We start from the raw sequence: 14,920 nt of genomic DNA, 5'->3' as shown, positions 1-14,920 counted from the left end.
ATGTTGAATATTAGTGTGCCAATGTTTTATTTATTTCGTCCACTGATGTTTCAAAATCTTTATATATCGGATAGTTATTTATTAATTGTTCGCACTCAGAAGTCGTGGTCTTTTACTAATAAATATAAAATATAGTATATACCAAATAATATAAATTGTACTCATGTTTATAAAACCTAATGCTTATTTATATGGACTCGGTCTGTCGGACTGGTATGAAAATTCAAAATCTAAATTTGGGAGGCTTTTGAAGAAAATGTATAGATATCGGTGTCCAATGATATTTTCTTAAACTACAAAAAAAGTCCCACTTAAAAAAATTGCTACTCGATACTCATAGTTCATACTTCATTATCTATAATTTACTGACACAATAAAAACATTTCACGATTTATTAAATAAATTCGAAAGGACAAAATGGAAAATTTACAAATTTGTAGTCATTTTACACATTTACATGAGCATTTTTGTATAAATGTACCTATATCGTGGCATCGATCGTTTTGATAATTCTATATTTCAAAATTTCCAATTAAAAAAAATAAATTTATAAGAAACAAAATTTATAATATAAATTAGCCATTATGTAGATAAGATAATATTCTGGTTATCTTAATTCTTAATACATACCTGAGGCGAATGGCGATATGGAATTCTTGTATTGACATATTCTGTCTTTTTATATAAGTAAAGTTAGTTATATGGTATAAATATTATAATTATTAATAAAATACATACAGACTATATTATTGATAAAAATTGTAAATTCAGTATAAATATGAGTATACAATTATGAATAATATAATTCATAAATACGTGACAATTAAGTTGTTTATTATCTAAAAAAAAATTATTTAACTCTGTGCCTGAAATATAAACTATGTATATTTTATTTTATGGCATTGTGCATTTGTGTGATTGGGCTTACTCGTTTAATAACAATTTGTTTACTATAAATAGGATTATCTGGGATATCCTCTGTAATTTGTCCAGTAGTAATTAAATATTTGGATTTCCAACATGATGTTTTCTATTGATATTATATATATTTGTATGTTAAATATTGTTTGTATAATGTATTATTGCTAATTGTAAATCTGGTAAATAGTAGGTACCTATGTTTCTGAATTATGTTTAGTAATCTATTTCAAATATTTCAATACGATCTTAAAAAAGTATATATAGTTATAAAAACCATGAAAGTAGCTTTATTGTATAAACTTATTTTAACTATTACAAAAAGTGCTATTAAACAGAAAAAAATCCGTTACTTAGCTCTGGCCAGAATCTAAAGTATCTTGTAAAATAATTGGAAAAACATTCTAGTTGTAAAAATAATATGGTATATTTTTTATATGAAATGATTACTAGTGTGGGTACTGATTTATTTATGTTTTAATCGTACAATTAATTAATGTTATTTTTTTAGACAAAAGTCTATGTTTTTTATGAATTTATGATTATTATAAATAATGACCCTAGTATACTATAAAATAAATAAACATAATACCTTAGCTAAGATAAATGTAATTATTAATAGTCATTAATCACCTAGGTATATAAATACTAGAATACATAATAATTTTAGGTCCTCATTATCTGTTAATATGGTATGTTTAGATATTTGACAAAAAAAGTTTTCTTTTATTATACATATTTACTTAAAGAAACAACAAAGGAAATTATCTGGTAGCAATATTTATACAATTTATTTAAAAGTTCTTGCAACATATAACACATAGAATTTGCTAACCAAGGTACTAGGTAGTATAGTATTGAGCTATAATTGTATTCATATTTTAGTCTTATTATATTATTAGATTATCTATGCATTTAATAATTAAATTGGCATTGGTCATAAACATATCATCTTGATTAGGTGTTAATGTAATATAATGTAAGATTAGTTGCTAATTATAAACTTTAATCATAATAATTTAATATAGTTTAATATTGCATAATCAAGTGTTTTATTGCTATCTACTTAATTACAAATAATAATGATAGCTATAGTTCTTATAAACACTGTAATCAATAAGACATAAGTACAGTACATAATATTTACAATTACATTGGGTATTTATAATAACCAAAAAATTATTTTATAGAAACGTTCAATTAAATAGATGATTTGAACATTTTTTTATGACATGTTTCAAAAATTTAATTTATTCAATGAAATAAAATAATATTATATTTTTTGACTTAAAGATTTTTAAAAACATATTGACCGCAATATTTAAACTTAACACATTAATATTATTATTTCAGATATACATATTATTAATACTTTATTAATTAATATATTTTTTTTTTTTTTTTTGGTATAGATTTAATTTTTGAATTAATTAATGTAACAACTATAATTTTTAAAATTAGTTGTTTTGCCTTCATTGAACAGTACCTATTATATTGAAATTATATTTTCATAATGGAAGAAGAAAGGTAATAAATTATAAATCAAAAGTAATAAATATTTATTATTTGTTTAATAATTTATTTATTGATGTATCTATAGTATGAAACTAAATGAAAAAAAAATACATGTACTTGAAACGGAAGAAGTTCAAAATGAAAATAAGAAAACATTTAATTGGGCTGAGGTAATTTTATTATAATGATATTCATTAATGTATAATTTTTTAATACAATTGTGTGATTAGTTTTTAGCTTGTGTGTCTGTGTCAACTACTAACTTACATACAGGATTTGCTTTGGGATTTTCTGCAATACTTATCCCACAACTTGAAATAAACACTGATGATATAGGAAAATTAAGCAAATCGCAATGTTCCTGGATTGGTAAGAATCATTTTTTAGTTTATTTTAAATATAATCATAAATTCTTGTTTTGTATCTCTGACTGTGATTCAATCATGTTTTTTTTAAAACTTAAAAATATAAATTTTTATTATGTAGTTATAAAGCCTATAAAGGTAAAATATTTATGATTTATCTATAGCTTTAATATAAATATAATTAATAAACATAATGTCTTGATAAATGTTATTAAAAATTTAAACAAATAAAATGGTGGTATTTGCATATTATATATTTTATTAAACTAAACATTCATGTTTTCAATATTTATGAGTTATTTTATAATAGAGTAATATTATTTGACTAAAAACAAATATGTCTCTTCTACTTTAGCTAAAATAATATTGTTTGAATAATATACAGCTATAAAATTATGGTAAGTTATTTATAACTTGCATTACTTACCAAAATTCTCAACTGTAATTATTAAAATTTTAAAAAGTGAATAATCCATATACTTTTTTTAAATAAAAATTATTTTTAAGACATTTTATTTTCTATAAATTTATAAATTTAACGGTTATTGATAAATCATTTACTAAAATTTACAAGGATTTTTTTTCTATATATAAATTTTCAGATGTTCTTATGTTTACATATAGCCAGCAGTATTTCAATAGCTGCTCCATTTGGATGTCTGTTTATAGCTTTAGCACTAGACAGATTTGGCCGTATATTCACGTTTAAATTTTCCTTATGGCCATGTTTTATTGGATGGATGTTAATTGCTCTTGCATTTGATCCAAGTATTATCATTATTGGACGATTATTGACTGGATTTGCAATGTGTATGATAATTATTTAACTAAATATTTAAATATTTTACTTTATACCAGACTATATTTTATATTTAATACTATATTTTTAGCTACTGGTACAAACTCTGCCAATGTGTATATGGCAGAAATATGTAGTCCAAAACTTCGAGGTTCCATGATGTCAATAGGTTCTGTAATGTTATCTTTTGGTAGGTTATTAAATTACTCATTATTTTTTTTATTTAAAAATTAAAGTATATCAAAACTGAATTAATTATTTTTTTATTTAGGAATATTATTAACATATTGCACTGGGTTATATCTACATTGGCGTACTGTAGCATGGATAGCATTTGTTGGAGCATTTTTTCCCGTTCTCATGACATCATTTTGGACACCTGAAAGTCCGGTTTGGTTAATTTATAAAGGACAAGATGTTAAAGCTTTAAAGTCTTTAAAATATTTTAAAAACTCTAAATATGTAAGTTATTTCCAAGGACATTTTTTACAATATGTATATTTTTATTTTTGAATATTGTTATACATTTATTTATTCAAAATTTTGTTTTTATAGAGTGTAGGTGTACAAGAAAGTTTTAATGAGTTGAAAACTATCAAAGAAAAAAAAGATTTATTAATTAATAAAGATATTGAAAATTGTAATATATTTAGGCGTATTTCCTGGCATTTATTTAAGCCAACTGTTTTTAAACCTGCACTTTTTATGATATTTCTCTTTGTTTTACAACAATTTACTGGAATTTATACATTTCAATTCCACGCTGTTAAAATGTTGCAAGTAATTAAAATATAGTTAAATATTGTCATTACAATTTTTTAATAATTCATTTTTTTTAATATTAAAGGAAGTTGCTCAAGGTATCGACATCAAATATGCTACTTTACTATTTGGGTTGTTTCGGTTCTTATTAAGTTTTGTGGCAACTGGAGTGTTACATAATTATGGTAGACGTCCACTGTGTATGATAAGCGGTATTATCATGGGAATTTCCTTGTTTATTTCTGGATTATGTTTTTATTCAAGAACTAAAGGTATAATTTATATTAAGTGATGTCTAATAAGTATTTAGTATATTATATTTTTTAAGGATTTAATTTAATTTTATATTATCCGTAATATTTAATATGCTTGTTGAATATTTGTGCAGTATAATTTGTATATTATTTTAATTATTTTAAATTTTTAAAATGACAATTGATTTTTATTCTCAAGTAAATTAAAGCACACAACATAAGTCATTTCATAGCTAACCTAACTGAAGGTTAACCTTAGCTATCATTTATCAACATAAAAATACATTTGAGAAATAATAAAATAAGTATTACAACATGATTTAAATAATTAAATTTAAAATTGTATTGGCATTCTGAAGATCAAGTATCATGTCTTAGATTAGGTTTGAGAACTGAGCAGAGTGTTAGTAAAGTTAACTAAGAGTAGTAAAGTATTTTACCATATTATTGTTAAAGTTAATTGTTGAAGTATCATTTCAAAAATCTTACAAAATTTCTCAAGCTGTGATGTAATGTATACAATATTCAGAGTATAAAATAAATTTCTTAAATATTACAAGCACCTACTTTATTTTAGTAATAGGTATCAAAATAAACAAACTATATTTTATTAATAGATGTATCTGTAGAATTTTAATGTAAATAATATTGAAAATACATGATACTATCATAAGTAATGGTTTTAAAAACAGAAAATTGATTTGATAAACATTAACGAGCTACACTTATCTTGGTACTAATTTATGATTTATAATCATAAAAATCTATTTTTTTTCTTATCGTTATTTGAGTTTATTTTAATTTCATACAAGAAGATAGAATTTCTTTTGAGAAAGTGTATTTCATAATTCTACCCCAACATCTAGAACATGATTTGAGGGGAAAATGTCTTCAACAATGAACATATAAATTAATATATTAAAGTAAATGATTTACATGCAAGGTGTTTAAAAAGTTAAACAATTATTAAATTAAAATGCTGTGTTCATTTATAGCTGGGAATAGGCAAAAATGTAAACATATTGTTTCATTATTACTGATTGGGAAAGTAGTAAAAAATATATGGTGGTTAAATAATTTAATTTGAATAGTGTAAGTTTTATTACACTAATTTATTATCCAGATTTGGTAAATAATAAATTAAATATTTGACTGCGAGTTGCTTTATTGCAGCTGCATGGTAGTTTTGCTTGTTAAAATGTTACTATCAGTAACACTTGCTTGAAATTTTCCACGCTTCTTAATAGTTATTAATGTTAACCATACCTATTCAGTTTTAGTTTAATTATATTTATTTATTATTTTTTTTTTTTGATAGGCGATGAAAGTATTATTATCACATGGGTATCATTATTGTGTATGTTACTATACATTTCGGCTGGCTCTGTGGGTATAATGCTGATTCCCTGGATATTGCCTAGTGAAATGTTTCCAACTGAAGTTAAGGGATTACTTGTTGGACCAATAATGGCTTGGTGTAATGCAGTCATGTTTGTAGCAGTACATTTTTATGAAGATCTTAAAGGAATACTGGGCGGTATGCTGGGCATTTTGTGGTTCTATAGTTTCATATCAATACTAACAGCGTTTTTTGTATGGCTGTTTATTCCTGAAACACATAAAATGAAATTATCTGAAATAGAAGATTATTTTAAAGATAATACTATTTATTTACTAAAAAAAAAAAAGACTGTAAAAGATCAACAATTGTAATATATTGATACCTATTTTTATTTAAAATAAATCTAGTAAGTTGTATATGGGAATTACTTTATACATACAAACTTCACTTAAAATAATTACTTTTTTAATAATAAATTTCAATTTAGAAAATATTTTTTAATTATAGTATTAATTTTATAATATAGTGTATATAGATAAGACTTTCAGTACTAAAATGACAGTTGAAGTACTGGCTCCTATTGTAGTTTGATTAATGAGTAGTGGTATTCAATTAAAATAGTACACTGGTGATCTACTCAGTTATAATAGCTGTCAGCTGATTATTAAAAAAATGCCAGACCCGCATGTGTTATATCTGTTATATATACATACAACATTTAACACAAGAGCAATTATTGTCAATATGTAGTTGTGAGACATATGTAAATCGTGCAAGATGATTGAAGAGAATATTATACCAATGCTTACAAATTTTCAACATATTATAACTTTGTAAGTTTACAAAAAGTAAATTTACCGAGTTCAACGAAGGTATGATATTGGTTTGGTCAGTCTAAATATTTAGATATCAGTTTGAAGTAATTGATTTTATAGAAGGGTTCAAAAATCTAAAAAGACTTGGAACTGAGAAGAACAAGTCAATTTGTTGAACATATTCTATAGGCCTAGCCAAACAGCTGTGCTGTAACATACTTTGAAATTCAAATGTAGACGGAAAACGCCGGTTATATTTTGATATTTTCTTTTATTTTTATTTTTTTATTGACCAGCTCCATACAATTTAGAAATACACTGATGTACCTATACGTAAAACTTTACTTTAGTAATGATTTAATCAATGGTACAACTTATATAATAGGTGTGTATTTTAATATATACGTAAAATGTGAACTTTAAGTTTTGAAAATGTTTCCATTTATTGTTGACATGAATTTTAATATAATATTTAATAATACTTCAATGTTAAAATTACAAAAAAAAAAAAAATTAAAATTAATAATGGTAGCTAGGTATTATCCCTTATTAGGTGATTGTAAATTCCACTAATTTCAGGTACCTAGTCGATTTTTGGGTTAAATCACAGATTAAATAATCTGATCTGAGATTATTTAATCTGTGGTTGAATTTTAAACATGTAAATTTCATTGGTACGTATTTTTGACCTGAAAACTCCACTTTAATTAGGCTAAATTCGAAATTTATAGGTTATAGGTTTCATATTATACAAAGTTGGTGGAGAGCAATCCAAAAATTTTGTTAAAGAAAGAGTATAAAACAGAAATTGAAGTAGGTAGGTGATTGGCTTAAAATTTGCTTTGGAATGGTATTTTTAGACTCTCAAGACATTTTAATTTTGGTGGAATTTACATTTTTTTTTAGGTAAAAAAAACAAATCAGTGAAATTTACATAAAAAAAGGCCCATTTATCAAACCTACCTATATATAATTTTATTTTTTCTCATTCGATAATAACGACAGCTTGTATAAAATAGATATAGAAAATTATAACATATTGATTTTTATTATTTCAAGATTATTATTTTAATCTTGACTGATAAAATGTAATGACAATATAATACAGATATCAAATTATACCTTAGTCATCGCTTTACTACCACCAAGAACATTTCGCTGTTTTTCTGGTTTTGTTTGTATCTTACTTTTTTTTATAAACAATGTTTAGTGAGAAAAATCGTAGTTATTTTGTAAACCATGGTTATGTATGGATATAAATTTCGTTTCCATAAATGTTTGAAAAATAATGTTGATTGATATTGCTGTACTAAATAGACTTATAAAGCTGTATTAAATTAAATACAAATAATATAATTATTAAAAAAGTTATGAATCATAACCGCGAAAAAGGTAGTGATGAAATATTAGTTAAACAGACAGACTGTAAATAATAAAAAAAAAAACGGAATGTAAAACTGTTAATGATATTATTGATATTAATAAGGAGCCAAGTAAATTATTCATAGTCACCTTTTACGAAACGTAGATACTTTGACATTAATAAGAAAAATATTCACTGTGTTCGAATTTTCGATCATTTATTATGCTAAAGTTACCTATGGATTTGAAAGAATTAAACATCTCTCTAAATAATGTGAATAATTTATTAACAAAAAATCGTAATGAAAATATTTTACTCGTAAACAACAAAACATCAAACGCTTAATTATTTTCTACTATAAATAATTAAAAATGTTCGAGGAGAGTTGATAAAAATCTTATAGATAGGAACTTTTAGAAAGTTGTCAGAAATTATTTGCCCAAATGTTTACAGTTCATGGTTCACAAATTGGTAATTATTTACCAATCTTATTTTTGTACTCCCAATAAAGAAATTAAAACGCATACGAAAAGGTATTTATGCACATTATATCTAAATGTAGTAAACTTAACATAACATATTTACCAAAAACAATTTTTACTGAATTTGAGAAGTCAATTCCTTTAGCTCTATTTAAAGTTTAACCTTCTGGCTTTTATTAGTTTAAAAGGATGTCAACTTCAATATTAGCCCCTAAGCTGGAGGAAAAAAAATACAAACAGTTGGATTAACTGTGATTATAATTAAATACCGAAATCAGTAAATATTAAAAAAAAATTCTTTTGGCTTACTATTTTTGAATCCGCAAAGTGTGAGTGACCGTTTTACAGATTATTCAGTTATATTAGAAACATAAATAATTTTAAACAAGTCTAATTTCTCTCTTTTGACATTTATTATGGACAAAATATTTGATGATTACTATAAGCACTACTATAGCTGCAAAGCTTTTTATTCGAAATGCAATGCTTTGTTATACAGTGCTAATCCTAATATTTTTGTGTCTATTGATTTTCTGAAAAATATGCAAAAGGGTACCAATACAAAATTAAGAAGCACTCTCTTAAATACTTGCAAAACAAATATAATTGATAAAGAAACATTTATTAGAAATACAAAGAAATAGAAGAAAACCAATATGACAAATTTAAATTTATAAAAATTTAAAAAAAGTTTTTACCAGAACCATAATATGAATTTTAAAAAATACGACAACATTTTAAATAAAATCAATGTAACATTTTTAACTTAAAAAAATATCACATACGTCTTACAAGTGTCGACATTTTTTTTTATAAAATCAAAGCATCAAATTGATATAATACTGGTGCTACAGACTGTTCTAAGTCTGTATAAAAATGGGAAGAAAAATGAAGCTTAAAATGTATAGTTATATACTCGTATTAAAATTTTTTAAGTTAGTATGTGCTCGTTGCTGCAATTCGTATGTACCCCAAAAAACTTAAGTTGCAAATCGGAAAATTTTTTTACCACCTGATGCAACTAGTTGCCATCCTTTTGTCATATGTTCCCTTGTACCAATATTTTAAGAAAAAAAAAATACCCAATAAATGTACCTGTAATAGGTTATCACTTATCATATATGCTAATATCTTTTTCTAATCATGTCGTCTCCGAACTTCTCTCTCAGGGGTTCAATCCATACTATAATTTATAATATCTACTAATTTTTAACTGTATGTAGTTACTTTTGTAATAATAATATATAAAATATTTTAGATACTTTTTACTTCCTATTATTGTTTTATAACAATTATTATAACTAGGGCTCTGAAGTTGGTGCATTTTTTATTTATTTTTTTTTTCGAACTTATTAGACAGTGCTTTTCTGGCCACAAATGTGTTTCAAAAACATGTGAATCTAAAAACTATTTTTTTTTTGCATTTTTCGGTTTTTTTTTACTTTTTAAGTCATATTTTCCTTTTTAATGATATTTTTTGTTATTTTTAGGCCCTATCTTCTTTTTTAGTTCAATTTCTTATATTTATAATTAGGCCTTGTCAATTAACATCTTTACTAGACTTTATACAGCCACACAAGCTGTATATAAGTACCTACATAAAATTTATATTTTACACAAGTTGTAAATGGGTTAAGTAAAGATAAAAATTCGATAGAATAAAGCAATTGCTAGTTGTCATTTTTACTTTTGACAATATAAAATATGCTTTAATAGTACAATGTAATAATTTTGAGTAATTTTTATTATTATTACTATTCTTTTTAAAAAAAAAAAAATGTATTTTTACTACCTAATTTTAAACAAATATTTATAATTTTTTAAGTCATTTTTTAATGTTTTTAAGGTCATCAACTTCTGAGCTCTATTTATAACTAAGTTTTATGTGTTAGAATTATTAACTAATTATAATTATAATTAATAAATAAAACAGTGGCGTTTCTCAGCTTTTTTGCCAACCTGACATTTTCGGTGAAACTTAAAAGCTTAAATCGTCGATTTTTTCGATAGACTAAAAGCGCAAATTCATTACCTATGTGTTTTTGTACCTTGGTAGTGGGATAAAAGCGCAAAATAAATATTGTACCCGTTACGCTAAGTTTCATTTTAAAATTATTAATTATTAGATCAAATTATTCATTCTAATTAAATATATAGTACTCATTTTTATAATTTAAAAATACATCAACAGTGATCGAGTTCAGTTGAAGTTTAATTTGTCATATTTTTTATTGTAAATTAAGGTATAGTGTTTACGATAATTGTGGGGCGACAATGCAAAACGTACTATTTGCGTTTTACATATTTTTCAGGAAAGGTCATTTTCTGCTGTGCATTAAATATTTGAGATATACATGTTGTGAAAATGTTTAAAAATAGATAAAAAAACTATGAAATAAATTTCTGCAGGTAAAAGTATTTTAAAATGTATTTTTTGTACTTAAATATAACTTTTTAAATTTTGAATTGGATCAAAACGTACTATTTACAACAAATGGTACGTTTTGCTTTGATTAACAAAAATAGTACGTTTTGACCAATATTTTTACAAAACGTTTTATTTGCATAAATTACATTTTACAATAAATATAATTTAATATAATTATATGTTAAGAAATTAAAATACTTTGACTCAACTAAGTGTAATAATATTACACTTACTAGTTACTTGTACTTATTCAATTAAGTTTATTTAAATTAAGAAAATATATAACATATAGGGAACCGATGGTAGCATCCATATAGGTGAAAGGAATACAAGTTAGGTATAATATATTTTAATAAAACACTTTTTTAATAACTTTTAATTAATAAAAACTAAAACAAGGTAAATAAAAGATTAAAGAACACTTAAAAAAGTAAAAAAAAAGAATAATATAATATCAAGTTTTAAATATTTAAAATGTTAAAATTTAAAAAAATAACAAAGTGAATACAATTTTGAGGAACGCTTTCAGTCTTGAAAAATTAAAATATAGTTAACATATTTTATAACAATTAATTAATATAAAATTATAATCAAACACTTAGTTGAATAAAGCTGCTAGCCTACTAGATAAATATAAAATTATAGGTCAATATAATAATTAGTAATTATTATAATTGCATTAGAACAAAAATGTAGATGACTATTACTACTCTAGACAAAATATACATATAATAAATTAATAAGTTAGTATAAAATAGTAGTTTTCTAATAGGTTAGAAAACAATTTGTATAGGTGTAAGCATTACCTTATTTCTAGCAGTATTAAGAATGTTGATGCTCTGCAGCTTCTTAGCATCAACTACCTGAAGATATGAGTTATAGAAATTATAAAATAATTATTGATTATTGTATTATAGAATTGGTAGTATACAAAATATTAAAAGTTCTATCATGTTATTTTTTAAATAGTACAATAATATATATTGTTTTACTAGATGTATGTACCTACCTTGTTTTTCGCCTTGTCCATCATCAATTTTATTCTTTTCGACATGGTAAATTATAATAAATTATAATAATTATAAAAAACATTAAGTAAATAGCAAGCTGCAAGAGTAAGGTACTTTAAAAATAGAATATGTGTTATCATAAATGAATTAATGAAATAGTTTCATTGATTAGACCTTATCACTAAGTTTTGGCGCGCATAATAATTAATGTTTCAAAGTTATAAACGATTTTTTTTTTTTATGATTTAGGTTAGCACGTAGATAATATGTTAAACAAAATACGTATATCATATATTAAATCTATATAATTTAATAAAATTTAACAATAAAAACAAATTTTAAAACACAGTCGTTTTTGTAAATAGTACGTTTTGCATCAATACATTTTTAGTCCTATACCGTGTACATTGGAAATAGTACATTTTGCATTATGAATGGAAATAGTACGTTTTGGAAAAATTGATGTAATTAGCACGTTTTGACAAATTTTTTTTTACTTTTTATTACGGAATCTATAGCAAATAGTACGTTCTGCATCAAACAGTAAATAGTTCGTTTTGACAAAATGTATATTGTGCAAATAGTACGTTTTGCTTCAATTTACTATTTTAAAAACGGTTATTGAATGGGAAATAGTACGTTTTTACCTAATCTGATGATGCCAATCGATCCGCCGCCATTTCAAACATATAATTCAATGTATAACTCCATTTTGACAAAAATGCAAATAGTACGTTTTGCATTGTCGCCCCACAATTACTTTCAATACTACGTAGCCAGTATCTAATTCAGTTAATGGTTGATATGGTTGATACTGATACTTGGTAGTAAACAAATATTGGATACCGGTATCAACACTTGAAATACCGCCAGCCTAAAGGTCGAGCTAATAAAGCGATTCTGCTAAGTATACAAAATTATAATTTGACCATTGTAAATTGTAATCCAACTCTACCGTTATAATAATAGAAGTGGGCTCATTTCTAGAGACGTGGCGGTCGTTTTAGTAGGGGTACAGAATAAACAATAATAAATACTCTGTTGTAAGAGTCATTGGAGTGTGTAGTCGTACGCTAGGAAGCAATCATGAGGCCATAAACCAACCTATATTTTTAATGTTATGTTCGTGTTAAGGTTTTATTAAAAATTTTCCCGGTTATTTGGATTATTGTCCTACAATTATAACTCGGTATTTATTTGAACCAGCTATGAAAATATAACTATACGAAATATGCCTTTGTTAAAAATTGAAGGAAATAGTGAAAAAATATCTATTAGACTCGATTTTACTGAAAACTGATTATACATAATAATTCTCAATTTTCATTAATTTTTTGCTTTTTTTTTTTTGATTATTTTAAAAACAACTTTAAATTATAATTTTAACCACTTCTAAGTACGTACAAACTAGACACTATATAGTACTTCCAGCAAAATTAAAAATCGAAGCATTTTTTCATTTACTTATTATATTAGTGTATACATACACACAAAAAACACACACGTATAATTTTAAAGACAATATATTCATCGATTTAATCAAAATTTAAAAACAACAATTAGTTTTTATTTTTATTATTTAAAAAAATATATATGAATTTGTTTTGATAAATCTTTTGTAGGGATCCAAAATGTATGTTTTATTCTATTGGACAAAAATATAGTAAAATCATTATCCACTGGATCTCTCTGCAGTGTTTTTTTTTATAGATATAGAAAATTCCTAAAATAATTTGCTTTGATCAAAATTATACAATCGTAGTACAATGATGTTTCCCACACTACATCAAATTTTTTGTACATCTGCCCACTGTACATGGGTTATAACTTGTAACACAGTTTACGGACCACGTGTAAACATAGCGTTGTCACGAGTCGTGGCCACTCACTGATGACCGCCCGTGACCACCAGATAACGCTCTCTTTATCATCAGTCATCACTAATCAGTGTTGTCTGTTTGGTTTTGGAATGCAGGTGCACCATTGATATTTTATTATGTAATTATAGACAAAGAAAAATATCTGGAAAGGTCAATGGATTATTTCCGGCGATCCATCTTGTCTCAGAAGCAATGTTTTAGGTGTTAGTAATTTGTTTGGGTGTATTTTAATATCAGTAGGTATGTAATTTTATTTTTAAATGTTAAATTTAAATTAATTAATACAAATATTAATTATTTTTTTTTTTTTTATGTATTTAAAAAGTAATTTACATACAGACCATCAACGGAACACTATTTATACTATTAAAGAGAAACATAAATGTCACAAATTCCTGAAATACTCTTCTTAAAGACTAATATATAGTTTTCTAAAATTATTGTAGTGGCGCATAAGTTTTGGTATAAAACTGGTTTATATATAAATGTAAGTATACGAATATTTATATTTTCGTTATATTCGACTACTTTCTACGTAGGTATATAAATTAAATGTTCGCTGATAAGCGCATAACTTGAAAACGTATAAACAAATTGGGCGAATTTTTGTTTTTAATGTTTGTTATGATCCGAATAAAAATTTTAAGGAAAGAAAAATTAGAAAAGTTTTTCGGAAAAATGAAAAATTTAGGAAAACTGACGGTGCTTTTTTCGATACGAATTTTGTATAAATTCATGGCCATAATTGTATACCTATATATTTGCTGGGTCAGTTATTAATTTATATTTAATATAAAGTAAAAATAGATAATAAATAGGTAGCAATAATAACCTTATGAAATCTGACTTTCCGAAAGGTATAGTACTTTTTTTTTTTATTATACGTTGTATAATATTTGACTGGAAATTGAAGTAAGTAAACTAAGCTAAACATTTCAGGCAATTGGCAAGTTATTAGTATAGTATATAATACTTATTAAATTAATG

At 24.3% G+C, this 14,920-nt stretch overlaps 1 protein-coding gene across 1 annotated transcript; it reads left to right on the top strand.

Moving 5' to 3' along the window:
- The first annotated feature begins 2,431 nt into the window (after positions 1-2,431).
- LOC112595846 (facilitated trehalose transporter Tret1-2 homolog) lies at positions 2,432-6,326 on the top strand. The gene is made up of 9 exons (XM_025341227.1): positions 2,432-2,445; positions 2,519-2,603; positions 2,664-2,802; positions 3,423-3,608; positions 3,689-3,787; positions 3,869-4,059; positions 4,153-4,377; positions 4,445-4,631; positions 5,932-6,326. Exons 1-9 carry the CDS (start codon positions 2,432-2,434, stop codon positions 6,324-6,326), a joined length of 1,521 nt encoding a protein of 506 aa, XP_025197012.1.
- The last annotated feature ends 8,594 nt before the right edge of the window (positions 6,327-14,920 follow it).

Source organism: Melanaphis sacchari, unplaced genomic scaffold (assembly GCF_002803265.2).
Source record: "Melanaphis sacchari strain LSU unplaced genomic scaffold, SCAv2.0 Contig2_pilon_pilon, whole genome shotgun sequence".
NCBI lineage: Eukaryota > Metazoa > Arthropoda > Insecta > Hemiptera > Aphididae > Melanaphis > Melanaphis sacchari.
This window is presented reverse-complemented; position numbering and strand designations above follow the sequence as displayed.

What these genes read in the sequence shown, in the direction of transcription:
- LOC112595846 (XM_025341227.1), top strand. An exon ending in TTCTGTAATGTTATCTTTTG is followed by an intron (nt 3,788 to 3,868) that starts GTAGGTTATTAA and finishes TTTTTTATTTAG; the next exon opens with GAATATTATTAACATATTGC. An exon ending in ATTTTAAAAACTCTAAATAT is followed by an intron (nt 4,060 to 4,152) that starts GTAAGTTATTTC and finishes TTGTTTTTATAG; the next exon opens with AGTGTAGGTGTACAAGAAAG.